Source organism: Orcinus orca, chromosome 10, assembly GCF_937001465.1.
Source record: "Orcinus orca chromosome 10, mOrcOrc1.1, whole genome shotgun sequence".
NCBI classification, from domain to species: Eukaryota; Metazoa; Chordata; class Mammalia; order Artiodactyla; family Delphinidae; genus Orcinus; species Orcinus orca.
In genome coordinates this window covers 32,839,684-32,855,616 of record NC_064568.1, presented here as the reverse complement: position 1 = coordinate 32,855,616, position 15,933 = coordinate 32,839,684, and the positions used below count along the sequence as shown (strand labels likewise).

Sequence of the window (15,933 nt, the reverse complement as noted above, 5' to 3'; positions counted from 1 at the left end):
TAACGTTAAATAAGTTTAAAGTTAAATAAGTTTAAATATTAAAATTTTAATAAAACTTTATTTACCAAAGCAGGCAGAGGGCAGGATTTGTCCCAACAAGCCATAGCTTTCCACCCGTATTCTAGACAAGTCCAACATGGTAGAAATGGTCTATAGTTGTGCTGTCCCATACACTAGTCTCTAGCCCCATGTGACTACTAAATACATGAAATGTGGCTAGTGTGGCTAAGAAGCTCCATTTTAAATTTAACCGAATTTTAATTAATCTAAATTTGAATAGCCACATGTGCCTAGTGGCGACAGTATTAGCACAGTTCTAGATACTATTCACTGCTGCCTCCTCAAAGGAAATACAAGCCAACCTCCAATTTATGGCATAGTTTGCAGTTATGTCTTAAAAAATAAAATATCCATGCTTCTACATTCACAATGGAACTATACACAACTGAAACTGATATTTCTTAAATGTAAAATATCTACATCATTGAAGCCAAAATGACAGTTTTGATTCAAAGCAATCAATTAACTGCCTATTGGCCAATCAAGTGCATAGACCTATCAGGTCCATGCCAAGACCTATCCAACCTGGAACTTGTTTCCTTTCTCCTCTGGACATTGTCCTGCACCTTGACTGAGGGCACAGACCTACTAACTGGCATGGCCCCATTAACTCCTACAGAAAATCCAAACCTACCCACAGACCCAAAAATGTATACATGCAAAGACATGGCTCCAAGAACACAAGAGAGAACATGCAACTCAATGAGACTGCCTTCTCCTAAAGTAATCCACGTAACACACTGCCTCAGCACAAAAATCAGGGAGATTCCCTGCATTCTTTGCTATTGGCCCCATTTAATAATTTATTTTCTGGCAACTGTTTCATTTACATAATAACTAGCTTGTGTTTTGCATTTCTTAGCAATGAGATATAATCCAATGAGAAGCAAGAAAATAGGATAGCAACATGTATTTGCGTTTTTTTTCTTAGTATGAATAAGAAATAACAAACCACATTTCATTTAAGAAACTAACACAATATCAGCTTTCTTCAATGGGTAAAAGAATCTTGAAAATTGAGGATACTGCTTAGGATGTGAGAAACCCAAGGGTGCCAGGAGGGGGACCTACACAGATACACAGTAAAGTAAGGTAGATGACACCCTGACACTTTTATGATTTTTGATAAAATGAAACCGTTTCAGATCCAATCATTTATCTATGGTTCCCAACTGCGAAAAAACTCTGAAAAATGAAAAAAAAAAAATCCAAGTGTGAAGCAAACTCCTTTGGTGGCACAACCTAACACGAACCAACAGAAGCCTCCTTATATAGTCTTTATTTACTCTACTGTAGTGTAAGAAAATTTTTTTCTGCAGAAATATCCATATGTTTGCTTATGCGATGTTGCTGCAACCCCATTGGGAGTGTTATACAATCTATGATACTTGCAATGGATCTGACCTTTCCCAAATCCCCAATATATCTGATATCCAAGATGTATCTGGCCCCAAGGATTTGGATAAGGGATCTTGAAAAGAAAGCTGTTCAGATAGGATATTTTCTATCAACTCAATGTCTGCTGCCCGGAGCCCTGAAACAGCGCCTTACCTCGGTCTGAAGGATGGCAGCCCTCTGTTCTTTGGCAGTAAGCGACTCTTTAAGCACTTCAATGTGTTGCTTGCAATCTGAATTCTGATTGCTAAGAGTTTCAAGCTTTGTTTGTAAGGCAAGAAGTTCTGACTCCTTCTTTGAAAGCTCCTGCTTCAGCTGATCAATCTGTGAAAAATGAAATTACAAAAAATTAGAGCCGCAGCTCCTACTCTTTACATTTGAGAACTACTGAATTCTCTTAATTTCCAAGAACCAGTGATCATTCATCCAACAAGGCAGACCATGAGTTTGCTTAAAAATATGGCTTGAGAGTCACTCAGTCTTAGGGGTCTGGGGAGGCTCTTTAAAGGTGACTCAGAGTAGAAAATAGGAAAGGTAAGGTCAGCAGCCTGCCTTCTACCTTCCACACCACTGAGAACCAAGCTTTACAGTGGAATGAAGGCTTCCTGGCCAAACCTACAACTCACCCAAGAAACCACAAAGTCTACTGACCATGGTCCTCGGAAGTGTCAACAGGGAGCTGACAAAGGTAATTACCCAAGACAGAACCTGGACCTTCTCTGCTACTCCACAATGGAAAGGATCATTCAAGGGCATCATTTGACAGAAAAGAATCCTCACCCCAAAAAAAGTAAGCATTGAGGGGTTTTTTTTCTTACATTAAACACTAAAAAGACACAAACATAAAATACATATAACATAGAAAAATAATACAAGAAACATCCATCATTCAATTCACCAAAAGGATCATTAGAATTACCCATATCCCAACCCATTTCTATCTCCTTCTCTCCCACTTTGGAAATAGCTACCACCCTAAATTTTGTGTTTGTCCTTTTCTTGCTTGTCTTTCAGGCTCACCATATATTTATTACATCTGTAAATAATACACTATTTAGTTTTACATGGTTTTTAACTTTATTTGCACTGTGTATTTTTTTTTTTAGCACTTTGCTTTTTTCTACTCAACCTTACGTCCTGGAGATTATATCAAGTTATTGTATGTGTGATTTGTTCATTTTCAATGAAGTACAGTATTCCATTGTAAGACTTCATTAAAATTTGTCTATTCTGCTGTTGATATACATTTGGGTTTGCTTCCAGGGCTTTCTGCTATTACAAAAAGTGCTATTCTAAACATTCTTATACATATCATCTGGTACACATAGTAAAAATAACCTAGGAGTTAAATTGCTGGACCACATAGTACGCACATCTTCAACTTCACCAGATAACACCAAAGTGTTTTCTAAAGCAGTTATACTAATTTTCATGGTCACAAGCAGTGTGTAAATGTATCAATCACTCCATGCCTTTGACAATATCATATGTCACTGGCCTTTCACATTTTTGCCAGTCTCGTAGGAGTTGTGGTCGATGATCTCCAAAAATGAATGCCACCAATTTCCTCCTACTTGTACACACATGCCGCTCCTCACAACTAGAGGAGGAGTCTATTCACCACCCTCTTGAACCTGGGCTGGACTGTGACTTGCTTCAACCAGCTAAATGCAGCATGTGTCATATGCCTGTTCTAGCCCTAGCCTGTAGGAGGACTGGCAACTTCAGCTTCCTCCCACTGGAAGCCAACCACCAAGACAGAAGTCCAACCAACCTGCGACCACCAGGCTGTGAGGAAGCCCATACCAGCCCATGGTCAAGCCATTCAGAAAGACAGAGAGGCCTGGTGGAAATTGTGGCTCCTCTGTCTTGTTCTTGGTCTTAAAGGGAAGAATTTCAATGTTTCATCATTAAGTTCGATGTTTGCTTTAGCTTTTTATAGGTACTCTTAAGTTTTAGAAAGTTCCCTTTTATTACAACTTTGCCAAGAGTTGTTTTTTTTAATCATTAAGGAATGTTTAATATTATCAAACATTTTTTCTGCATCTCATGATTTATCACATTTTTCACCTTTAATATGTTATAATTATATTAATGGATTTAAAAAATATTACTCTCCCTTTGCATTACTAGGAACAATTTCACTTCATCATGATGCAGTATATTTTTTATATGTTACTGGATTCACCTTGCTAATATTTTATCAGAATTTTTTCTATGTTTATGGGTAAGATTGATTTGTAATTTTCCTATCTTGTAGCTTTCCTTGTCAGGTTTTAGTATCAATTTAGCCTTCCAAATAAAGTAGGGAGTGTTCCTTCTTTTAATGTGTTCTGAAATGGTTTATGTAAAATTGCTAATTTTTTCCCATTAATGTTCACTAGAAATCACCAGAAAAACTATTCAGAGCTGGTGTTTTCTTTCTCCAAAGACCATTACTTACTTCAACCATCTTTAATGATTACAGGAATATTCATATTTCTAATTATGAGAATCAATTTTGAGAAACTGTTTTTCATTTAAAATTTTTTCATTTCAGCTAAATTTTCACCTTTATTGGCAGGAAGTTTTATAAAACCCATTTATCTTTTGATATCTATAGCACTATGGAGAACAGTATAGAGGTTCCTTAAAAAACTACAAATAGAACTACCATATGGCATCTATGATTATCTTTTTTTTCGTTCCTAACAGTCTTCATTTTTACTTTTTCTTGATGAATCTCAGCAGAAGCATGTTCCATTAAATAATCTCTTCAAAGAGCCAATTTTGGTTCTGTTGATCATCCAACATTTTTATCTTCTATCTCAATAATTGTTGCTCTCCTTTTTAAATTATTTTCTTCTTACTGCTTTCCTTGGATTTATTCTATTTTCTCTTCCTAACTTTAAGTTGGAATCTAATCTCACTAATTTTCATACTTTTTTCTTTCCATGTATAAGCCTTCAGACCATAAATTTTCCTGTATCATTTTAGCTCACTCTCCCTAGTTTGATATGTAGTATTGACATTATTGTTCAGTCTTAAATATTTTCCAATCTCCATTATGATTTATTTCTTGACCCATGAATAATTTAGACGTTTCTTAATCTCCAAATATATAGATGTTTCCTAGTTATCTCTGTGGTTTTTATTTCTTACTTGCTCTGTGAACAGAGAACATGGCCTGTTCTATACTAATCATTTGAAATTTGGTGTATCTTGCTTAATGCACAGTATGTGGTCAGTTATCATAAATGTACTCTGTTTACTATGTGCTTGAAAAGAATATGGATCCAACAATTGTTGGGTGCGATATTCTATATTATGTGCATGACATTTGATAACACTTTTAATTGGGTAGTTTAAGTCTTCTGTATTTTGATCTTCTAATGTGGTTCATCTGTTGATTACGTGAGAGTGGGTTAAAACCACCCACTATAATGGTGAAATAATCAATTCCTCCTTGTAGCTCTGCCAATCTTTCAGCTCTCAAATGCTTTCTTTGCCTCAAAGTCTACAACAGCTTTCTTACGATTGGTATTTGGTCAGTGTGTTTTTTTCATTTTCGGTGTATCTTTAACCTTATATTGGAGAAGTTTCTTGTAAATAGCATATACCCAGATTCTTCTATCCTATCTTATAAAATTAGTGGGGCATTCATTATCATTGTGGATACATGTGAATTCATTTCAACCATCTTTGTGCTTTCTGTATATGCTACCATTTCTATTCTCTTTTCTTTCTTGCCTTGTTTTGAATGACTTTTTTTCTCATTGTTTTTTTGCCTCTACTCTTTTAAAAGTTATACTTTTATACTTATTTAATGTGTTTGTTTTATTTATTTCTAACTGTTAGGGTATTACCCTAGAAATCACAGCAGGCTTACATTTATCTAAGTCTAAAGTCAATCTATGCTTATCTTCTTTCTGAATAATATAAGGACCTTGAGACACTTTAAGTCCAGTCACCATCGTCTTGACATTCACATTGTCATCATATATTTTAGCTCTTTCCTGTTTTGTTTTTCACTCATCATTTTTTTTTTTTACAGTCCATGTTTGTTTAGATTTACCCCCACATTTGTCACTACCTTTGTTCATTATTCATTCTTTCACCTCAGATATTCCTTTAGGAATCTCCTTGTGCCTGAAATGCATCATTTAAAATTTCCTTTGGTGGCAAACTCAATTTTGGTCTAAAAATATCTCAACTTTATTCTTTTTTTAATGAATATTGTTGCTGACTATTAAAAGTAATTTTCTAGGTTAAGAGATATGTTCTCTCAGCACACTGAGCATATTATTCCACCTTCTGCCTAACAGAAGCTATTAAGAAGTCAAGCTCTCACTCCAAATTCATTCCTTTAAAGGTAATGGGGAATTTTTTGTTGTTGTTGTTTGTTTTTTTTTTTTGCGGTATGCGGGCCTCTCACTGTTGTGGCCTCTCCCGTTGCGGAGCACAGGCTCTGGATGCGTAGGCTCAGTGGCCATGGCTCACGGGCCTAGCCGCTCCATGGCATGTGGGATCTTCCCGGACCGGGGCATGAACTCGTGTCCCCTGCATCGGCAGGCGGACTCTCAACCACTGCGCCACCAGGGAAGCCCTAGTTGCCTTTTTTAACAGCTTTATTGAAATATAATTTATATGCCATACAATTCACCTGCTTAAAGCATACAGGTGATTGTTTTTAGTATATTTACAAAATTGTGCAGCCATCATCATAAGCAAATTTTAGAACCTTTTCATCATCTCAATATGAAACTTTGTAACTATTAGAAGTCACTCTCCTTTCCTCACCCCCTACGCCCAGGTCCTAGGCAACCAATAATCTACTTTGTCTCTATGGATTGGCCCCTTCTGGGAATTTCATATAAATGGACTCTCACAATATATGTACTTTGTGACTGGCTTTTTTCACATAGCACGTCTCAAGGTTCATCCATGTTGTACCAAGTATCAGTACTTCATTGTTTTTTATGGCTGAATATATTTCACTGTATGAAGATGTCATATTGTTTCTATCCATTCATCTCATGGTGGACACTTAGGTTGTTTCCACGTTTTGGCTATTATGAATAATGCTGGTAAGAACACTCATGTGCAAGTCTGTGGAGACATATGTTTTTATTCCTCTTGGGTATAAACATAGGTGTGGAATTGCTAGGCCACATGGTAACTATATGTTTAGCTTTTTGAAGAATTTCTAAACTGATTTCCAAAGTGACTATACCATTTTGTATCCCCACTAGCAACCCCAGGGTTCTAATTTCTTCATACTCTCACCAACACTTGTTATTATCTTTTTACTTATTACCATTCCAGTGAGTATGAAGTGGTATCTCATTATGGTTTTGATTTCTCTAATGATTAAGATGCTATCAAACATCTTTTCATACACTTATTAGCCATTCATATACCTCCTTTGGACAAATGTTTTGCTTTTTAAGACTTTTTCTTTGCCTCTAAGATTTTATGGCTTTATTTTTATGCAAATAGATTTCATTTTATTTATATCCTATTTGGGGTATTTTGAGATTCCTGAATTTGTGGACTGATACCTGTCATCAGTTTTGGAAAATTCTCAGCTTTCACCTCTTCAAATATGGCTTCTGAATAGTGACTGTCCCTACACTCCATCTCTCTTTCTCTGGAGAATTCAGATTAGACTTGCGCTACAGCTTCTTATTCTATCTTCTATGTATCTTATCTTTCATGTATTCCATCTTTTCATCTTTAATTTCTTCTGCCCTGTTTTCTAGGTTATTAAATTTCTCTTCTGCTATGACCACTCTGCAGTTAAACCTATTTATCAAACTTTTAAATTTCCATTTTTATATTTTCCCATTTCTAGACATTTTATTTGGTTCTTTTTAAATTTGCTTGGTCTTGCCCTTTATTCATATTTTCAACTCCTTTTATATTTTAAACATATTAAACATATTTATTTCATAGCGTTTGCCTTAAAATTTCAATTTCTGAAGTCCTTGCTTTCTGGTTCTGCTGTTTACTCTTTCTACTGGCTTTCACTTATGGTGCCTTGCTTTCTTGCAGGTTCTGTAATTTTTAAATATTTTTTACTCATATGTTTTGGAACTTTATCTGGAGGAAACCACTGAGGTCTAAGGTGAACATGTGGTCCTTGAGAGCATTTGTCTCTGCCAATACCTGCACAACCAAGCAAAGGCCCCTTTAAACTAAATTCGATACTTAAAGTTTTTGGATCACCTCACACTGCACATCTGCGTAAGAGCCAGCTGTGGTTATGGATTCTCAAAGCTAGTTTTTTCACCTTTCTCTTGGCTCAAAGTTTTAAAATAGATAAATAAGTGATTTTCCCTGGAACCCCTTAGTCTAGGGGGGAGGAGAATAGAGTGGGGAGTTTATTTTTACTTCATCCCTGCACTAAGAGTGTAGGTATCTGGGATCCCAGCTTTATGTGGTAGTGGGATTCCTATTTGACTCCTCATCTTGAGCAGACTCAGGCTTCTGTCACTTTCCTTTAGTGTCCCTGTGACTGTGAAAACTAAAGTTCAAGTTCACCTGTCTAGCAAATGCCCACAAGAAGACAGAATCAGTGCTCTGCTTATCACTCCAGCCTCCTGCCTTGGCTTAATTTTGGCCCTTCAGATTCCTTCTAAGTTGAAAGTTCATAAGTACATTTTAAATTGTATGTTTTTAAACTCTGCTTGATCCAGCATTTTTGTTTTCAACAACTAAAACTAGCTAAATAAGAAGCAAGCTACTGACGATAACTACTGAGCATGAACAGAGTGGCATGCTTAAAAAGAACTGAGACCCCCCCCCATCTTCAGAAGTTTTCAGGGTGCAGCATTTACTAGGAAGGTCGATATGGAATCCCATTTGCAGGGAGACATCAGACTAGATCGGGGGACAAATAGGTTTCATGTTGCTTGCCAAATCTGAAGGTTTGGTAGTGGCTGGCCAGAAGTCATTCTTGAGAAGGATTCTGAGTATGCTAAAAGGCTCACTGCAAAAGAATTGTGATAGATTTATCAACATGCTTTGGGTATGTGGGACCAGGTGGTGGCACTGCTCAGGTCTGTGCAATCCATGAAATACATTATTTCTTTATAATTTAACAAATGATGGATCTATGATTTTTAGCTAGAACAAAATAAGTCCTCTCCCCACCCCTCTCAGATTTTATCTCTCTCACCCAAGAACAGAATATAAATAAAATGAGGGAAAACCAGGATTAGGATTACACAAAATTATAAAGTTAAATCTGTTGGATCAGCACGGTCGGCACTCTTCTCAGGGGGTACAGCCCCAGATCACATGCACTTGTAGGTGACAGCACAGTATAGAGTTGATTCCACATATGAAACTGATTTATCTGAAAATAAAGCTAAAAAAACTTTCAACTCTACACGCCTTAACAAAGATGATGTTTATAGTAAAAACAAACAAACAGACAAACCTATTTTGTGCTAACTTCTAAAAATTATCAGAGTAGAAACTTCATGTGGGAGTAGGGTACTGAGAGAGGAAGTTGAATGAAATTAACATCAATGGAATGGTATTTAATAGGAAGGAAGACATGGCAGGGTCTATATACACCTACTTTATTCAATAAAAATAGATTGATAATGATAAAATTATCTCAGTCTATAAATATTGAATAGGCAGCTGCTTTAAATAGCTTTCAGACTATCACTGCCATGAGGTAAATTTTAAATACATATTTTATGCAGACAATAACAGAAAAAGGCTTTTCTAAGGGGAACATAGTTACAGGGTAAAAAATCATATTCTTCCATAAAAATATGCCTTTGGCTTCTTTTATAACCATAAACTTAATAAAAATGGAAAGTGACGCAATCTAACACACATGAGAACTGAGGCTGGGGAAGGTCTGTCTCCGTGATGGCAAGAGGAAAAGCCTATTGGAATTACATCACATGGTTTATATGAAGTCCATGTGGACATCAGGCACACTTCATCCCGTCTGAAAATTCCTCCACCACTTATGCCTGTGACACAACTAACACCCTGAAAAAACTACTTTGCCAAAGAAGACAGCTTCTTTTTCACTGCAGATACGGCCCTCAAGTCTAGAAAGTGATATGCTTATTATCACGCAGTTTGGGTTGTTAGGTTTGTAATCCATCAGAGGTTAATAAGAAAATGTGTTACAAATTCAGAATAAAGGGGGAGATCTAAGACATCAGAGTGGCATCTTTGGCAAACTCTGAAAACAGAGGGAGTGGCAAATGTAGAAGTACTGGGATCAGTAGATGAAAAATGTGTGAAACTAGGAACAAAGCCTTGTATAGAACAGGGGATGCCATCACTCTTTCCCTACTAGAAAAACAATTATTTATATGGTACATTCCATTCTTAAAGGCTTAACAGTGCTCCCGAAGGTAACTCATGCTTTCCACTACCTCTTAGATTTTGCCCTCACAGTCTGATTCCTCTACGCCTTGGGAGTAGGGGGTAGAAACTGGAGTTTCGAACAGGGGAGAGTTGCACAGCTAGGAAGGTCTCCCAGCGTCTCAGTTCTCAGGGACAACGTGCATGTGCCAAAGGGCTTGCAAGATGCACAGATTTCAATCCTGGCTGACTATGTCTGGTATCCCTGCCTTTGCACAAGCTGAGATTCCGAACTCTGCTTTTACATTTTTTGCAATTCACCTTCCACTTTTCCAAAAATGTTATGTCATGTTTATTCTATGATGTCATATTTATAAAAGCAATTTAGGTCTTCACCGCTACTTAATTTAATCACAAAGCTTTCAAGAGGACCTACCAGTCCCAGCCATCTGCTCAACATCAAACTGGAGGTGCATGCCATTTCACATGGCTACTTAAAATACTTTCTTTCCCTCCAGCTACATTCTTCATTCATTTTAATAATTAATGCAAGCAGCACTCCCTTTTCATACAACATTGTTTCCATGTCAAATTTTCATTGAAACATTTAAAATTATCTATTTCAACTTATTTCTGTTTCTGAAAATGAGTCTGTACATAAGAATTACTATTAGCTGCCTTTATTATCTATTTGGAGCAAATAGTTGCATATTGAGATTGAGATTGATTGAGATCATGCCCTGTTAATGAAGAGGAGTCAAATGCTGAGTCAATTTTATTACCAATGGGTCATAAAAATAATTTTCAGCTAAAACTTCAAAAATATAAGCCAACGGGCTTCCCTGGTGGCGCAGTGGTTGAGAGTCCGCCTGCCGATGCAGGGGACACGGGTTCGTGCCCCGGTCCGGGAAGATCCCACATGCTGCGGAGCGGCTGGGCCCGTGAGCCATGGCCGCTGAGCCTGCGTGTCCGGAGCCTGTGCTCCGCGGCGGGAGAGGCCACAACAGTGAGAGGTCCGCGTACCGCAAAAAAAAAAAAAAAACAAGAACATAGATATTATAGGAGCTATTTTTTATGATTAGGCTGAATTTTTAAATCTTTTTTCAATTTAAAAAAATAATAAGCTTCCAAGTAATCATGATAGAAAACATTTAGACCTCTATTAACGAAATGCTCAGATTAAAGAGCACCTCTAAGCCTGGCACCTTTATAAACAGTGATCAGCCTGAAGGTGCCTCTCCAAAGGACCTGGTGAAAGAAAAGTTCTCTGGGGCACTCAAAAGCTTTCTACGTATTCACTACAAGCAGCAAGAAGAAGTAACAATATTTAGCTGCAAATTCAGGTTTGGTTTCCAAAGAGTTCCACTGCCCCTCTTGTGCAGCATTTCATAAGAATTTCTGAAATGTTCCTCTACCATGACCCTTCGAGTCTTTATGAACTATTAAAACAAGTTTCTAAAGTCAACTGTCCCTGCCTCAAACCTAGCATTTTCTAGCCAGACAGGATCCAAAGTCACCTTATGATTTCCATTTCTATCACTGCTTCTATCACAGTAAACCCAATAAGTTTAACAACTACATTTCCATTTCCCATGTATGTTTCAGAGCCTCTAGATTTTTGCAATTTAAATCTAGTATTTCTTTACTCTTTTGGAAAAGCCTATCATTTCCCATAGACTTGAGTTCTTCCTACTTCCTTATCTGTGTGGAGTTGGGGGTGGAATGGTATTTTCACTTATCCTTCTAGGTTTGCTCGGACATTGATTTGAGTTTGCATTCTTCACCAGACCTGTCAATGTAGTCTTACCAATCTGATTATTTAGACAAAAAAAGCCGCTAACACTAAACTTACACAACCTGCATTACTCCAGCCAGAAATGGACTCTCCTCCCATCAAATCTTTAGGGTAGTATTTTGAGTACATTTCTTACCTTCCCAACTAAGTGGTCAGTATTGGGAAATGGGAAATACTTTAAACGTGCACCACTTTTAGTGCCCCTTTGGGGACCACAGAGCTCAAAATCCAATATTGAAAGCTTTATCCATATAACTCTGAACAAACAAAAGAATTCAAGAGACTCCACCGGTGACACTAAACAGTTTTCTTGTCAATGTGTGTAACCAACTATTGTAAAAATTAACTCCTCGGATATGTGTGATGATGTTGATAAGCAACATATTCATATAAGCTTTGTAGAAAAGTTATCCAGATAGGCTACAATGGACCATGAACTATGAGAGCAATCCCATTTTAGAGGATATCAGTCTATGCCTCTAAAATTTAACAAGTTCCATGATAAATTATTCACCCAACTAGAATCAGTTCACACAGCCTAAGGGATCTCACAAAACACAAGCACTCAGGACTAAATGCTTAGCAATAACTATGTCTTAATAGACCTGTTCAACCACACCCAGGCTTAAATAAGGAATCACACTACCCTCTCAAAAGTAGGAAAGGTAAGAAAAAAAAGCAACTGAAGTAATGATACGAGGTATAAGCAATAAATGTTACAGTTCAATCCAATAAAAATATTCTTTCAATGGAGAAAATATTAAAAACTAACTCTTACTAGTACTTTTTAGGTAATGTTCTTATCAGTCTATAAGAGATATCTGCATGATATTATAAGAAATCATTTTTATTTATATTTCTTAGAAATCCATTTTTTCCCTGTTAGTCAAGTTAAATATAACATTTATATTACTATTATTATTATAATTATTATTATATTTGGTTATATGTCTTCAATAATAATGGATATTGTTATTAGCTACTTTTTTGAACCAGGTGCTTTAACTACATTATTTCATTTAACACTTTGAGTCACCCTCTAAGATTTACATTGTTGTCCCCACTTTACAGAAGAGGAAAATGTGGCTGAGTGACTTAAGTCACTCCTCAAGGCCATGAAGCTAAAGGGCAGGCTAGAGATTTGCCAGAGTCTGCTTTAGTCCTCAGCCTGCACTCTTTTCACCTAACTCCATTTCTCTCCTCAAACATCCTTCTGACCTAACCACTTTGGGAACCCTTGAAAGTAACTAACCATTAAACGTTAAAACTAGCTCAAGGATTGATGGTGTCTCAGAAGACTATGGGTTAATAAAGGTCATGACTTGCTTGCTGAAGACCATATACATGTTTTATTCACCTGGACACAATCTATGGTGAGGGGCAGAGTTAACAAATTTCATTGCCTTTTCAGTTGTAGAAGTGGCTTGAACTATCTCCCACTGCTGAATAACAGGACAGGATGGGGAGGAAAAGTTTCAGCCAAAACAATAATTTCCCCCAAACTCCATGAGTTCACTCATATCTGTGCATCTGGTCTTCATTTCTAGAGTGATCTGGTCATTGTCTGCAGGCCACCCTACTACTGTGCTTGCTGCACATCAGCTCAACTCTCTATGAGGAAGGACTGCAATAAAGAAACCAGAAGGGAGGACTGAGCAGGGAAACCCGTTCTGCATTTTGTGGCCATCCCTGAAAGGAAGGGGTCATATTCAACTACACTGGACATTCGTCTTATCTCTGCTCCTTGATACAAATTTTTAGTCACAATCTCAACTTCAACTAACAGATGGAAGCTGGCAGAAGTAAGCATAGTTTTTGTTTATTTCCTAGAGAAACACACACACACACACACATACAAACACACACAGTGAAGCAGATGCTAGATATTATTTCCTCTCTCTAATTTTGAAAATTCTCTGCAATGACTATGCATGTATTTCACAACTGATAAAAATCATAACCATCATCTAAGCATTTTTCCTCTCAACTCCCACTGCTTTCTCACAGAAGTCTGCATCACTCTTAACTCTGTAGTGTTTTATAAAGCAACAAACAGTAGTAAAACCTACAATAAGAACAGGGGTATTTAAGAGCAAGTGGTAGGAAAAAAAAAATTTTTAACTGGTGTGATTATTATCTTCACAAAGAAAATAGCTTAAATAGAGGAATAAATAAAAGCATTTCAAAGTCTCAAAAGGCCTATTAGGCTGTTCATAAATTTAATAATTATGCATATATAAAAATAATAGATTTTCAGATGATTGGTCCATTTGCAACCCAAGGTTTCATTTTGAAAAATACAAACCAAATTCTTTAAAACTGGCAATACTGATATAAAATAATGGAACATATTACTCTAACAATATTTCATAAATATTCCACACCAACAGGTAACAGTAATAACAACACTCTCAACAACAATGGCTGACATTTATTGAATGCGTTTTAGAGATCACTCAAGGGACTAAGTGCTTTAAATGCATAATCTCCTGGAATTGTCAAAGCAACCCAACGATGAAGGTATTTTCTTTTTCTTATCCATATTTCATGGATGAAGAAACTGAGGATTACAGACATTGAATAATTTCAGCATTGGAACTCAAAATCAGTTCTCTCTTAAATACTACATTAAAACCTTCATACCTTTGAAATCAGTTAAATTGGCTTCCAAGATCAACATCTTTTAAGCCAAGACCAACACCTTTTAAGACAATCACCTTCCAGGGATGGGCCAAAAATTAGGCAATGATTGAAATTTTTAAAAATAGCAAACTTATGAAAACTCAAAAAATTTGGGAGAGACAGGACTATTAAAAATAAATGTTAATTTCCATGAAAGAGGGACACCAAAGAACTCATTAGGAAATCCTGAACCACTCAGTAAGTAGAAATTCTACCAAAAGCTTTCCCTGGTTTCTTTCTGGAATCCATGCTTCTGAACTAAAAATCTTCTTCATTCTTCTTTACTGTCCATATATTTCATATATCACATAAAGCAGATTATGTGGGTATCTGGGGAAAGCATGTATTTAAACCATAACTTTCCAGTCACACTAAGAATATAAAAGTTTATAATTGTGGACCATACCTTGGTTTTCATGAACTTGGAGTGACTTTTGTAAACCTCTATTTGTTTTATCTCTTCTTCGCGGTCCTCAGTGTTCAGCACACCATTGGCTTTTAACATCTGGATCTCATCCTCAAGATCCCTTATGTTTCGCTCCAATGAAGCGATTTTTGTGTCCTGTTGGTAAAAAAAAGAAGAGAAAGAAAATTGTTTTTTTAATATTATCAAAACAGAGTTTCAGAAAGCAGTTTCAGTAGTAATACATTAATCAGGGTGTAGACATAGCCTTGAATTCAGAACAATTTATTTTTTTCACTTCTGAAGATCACTTGTGAGATTTTTTAAGCTCCCAATAAACAGCATATATCAATACAATACAGAGAGTTACCTAGATATGTTTGTCTCATATCTGGGAATCAAATTACCAAAGCAATAGTGATAAAAGTGATCTAAAGTATTAGAAAACAAAAACGTCATTTAAATAGACGAATTTGTAATTTCAGATATAGTTTACCAGTGTATATTTTTGAGTCTACTTGCAAATACAAAAACGGTTTGTTCATGTGTGTATTCTGTGGCTGGTTTTATAAGGCATGCTTGGAATTTGACTGTGAAAGAGAAGGAAATTAAAATCTACTAATGGGGAAAAGGATTCTCATCTAAAATACAGACATAAGTGAAATTAAATAACTGAATCACGACTTAGTATGACTGATACACTAAATATTGAAAATTTATAGCAACCGGAAATAATATATCACACCATGATTTATTTGGCAAGCAGTCAGCTGACTGCGTGACAAAAAGCATTACTACCTTGAAGGGCATTTCTAACCCACTGTTTTACAGAGTTAAAAAACTAGAAATATTGCACTGAAATGTGCGATTAATTGAGGAAAAACCATAGAGAACTTTTTTTTAAAAGGAAATGACAGACTCCACACACAAGATAGAGCATAATAAGAAATGATGCATTAGAAAGTAGAGAAGAGAGAACTCTTATACAGGAAAAAAACATTTCCTCAAACCTCAGGTATGAGACTCATATCATGTGGAATGAAACACATTGAAAGTTTGACTTCAAGTTTTCTGTCACCATCTACCTGACATTTTATTGTGCAGATTCAAGGAGCTTATATTATATTTGTAATTGAAATTTAATAAAAAATGAGCCACCAATGCATTTTTTTTTTTTTACCAGTTTTTAGAATCTAAAAGACTAAAGAGTTCCAGACGTAAAGACAATGAATGGGGCATTCTATTCATAACAACTCATAGAAAAAACTTTTCAACAAAT

General features: G+C 36.3%; 1 protein-coding gene across 5 annotated transcripts in view; it reads right to left on the bottom strand.

Moving 5' to 3' along the window:
- Positions 1-15,933, bottom strand: part of ERC2 (ELKS/RAB6-interacting/CAST family member 2) — a 962,057-nt gene that overhangs the window by 645,072 nt on the left and 301,052 nt on the right. For all 5 annotated transcript variants that reach the window (XR_004482334.2, XR_007479446.1, XR_004482336.2 and 2 more), the window contains exons 5-6: positions 14,658-14,813; positions 1,612-1,779 (exon numbers count right to left, since the gene is read on the bottom strand). Coding sequence is in view for 1 of the 5 variants with exons in the window: in XM_049715281.1 (XP_049571238.1) it covers positions 1,612-1,779; positions 14,658-14,813 (324 nt within the window). In the remaining 4 variants the exon portion in view is untranslated. The remainder of the gene's footprint in view (positions 1-1,611; positions 1,780-14,657; positions 14,814-15,933) is intronic.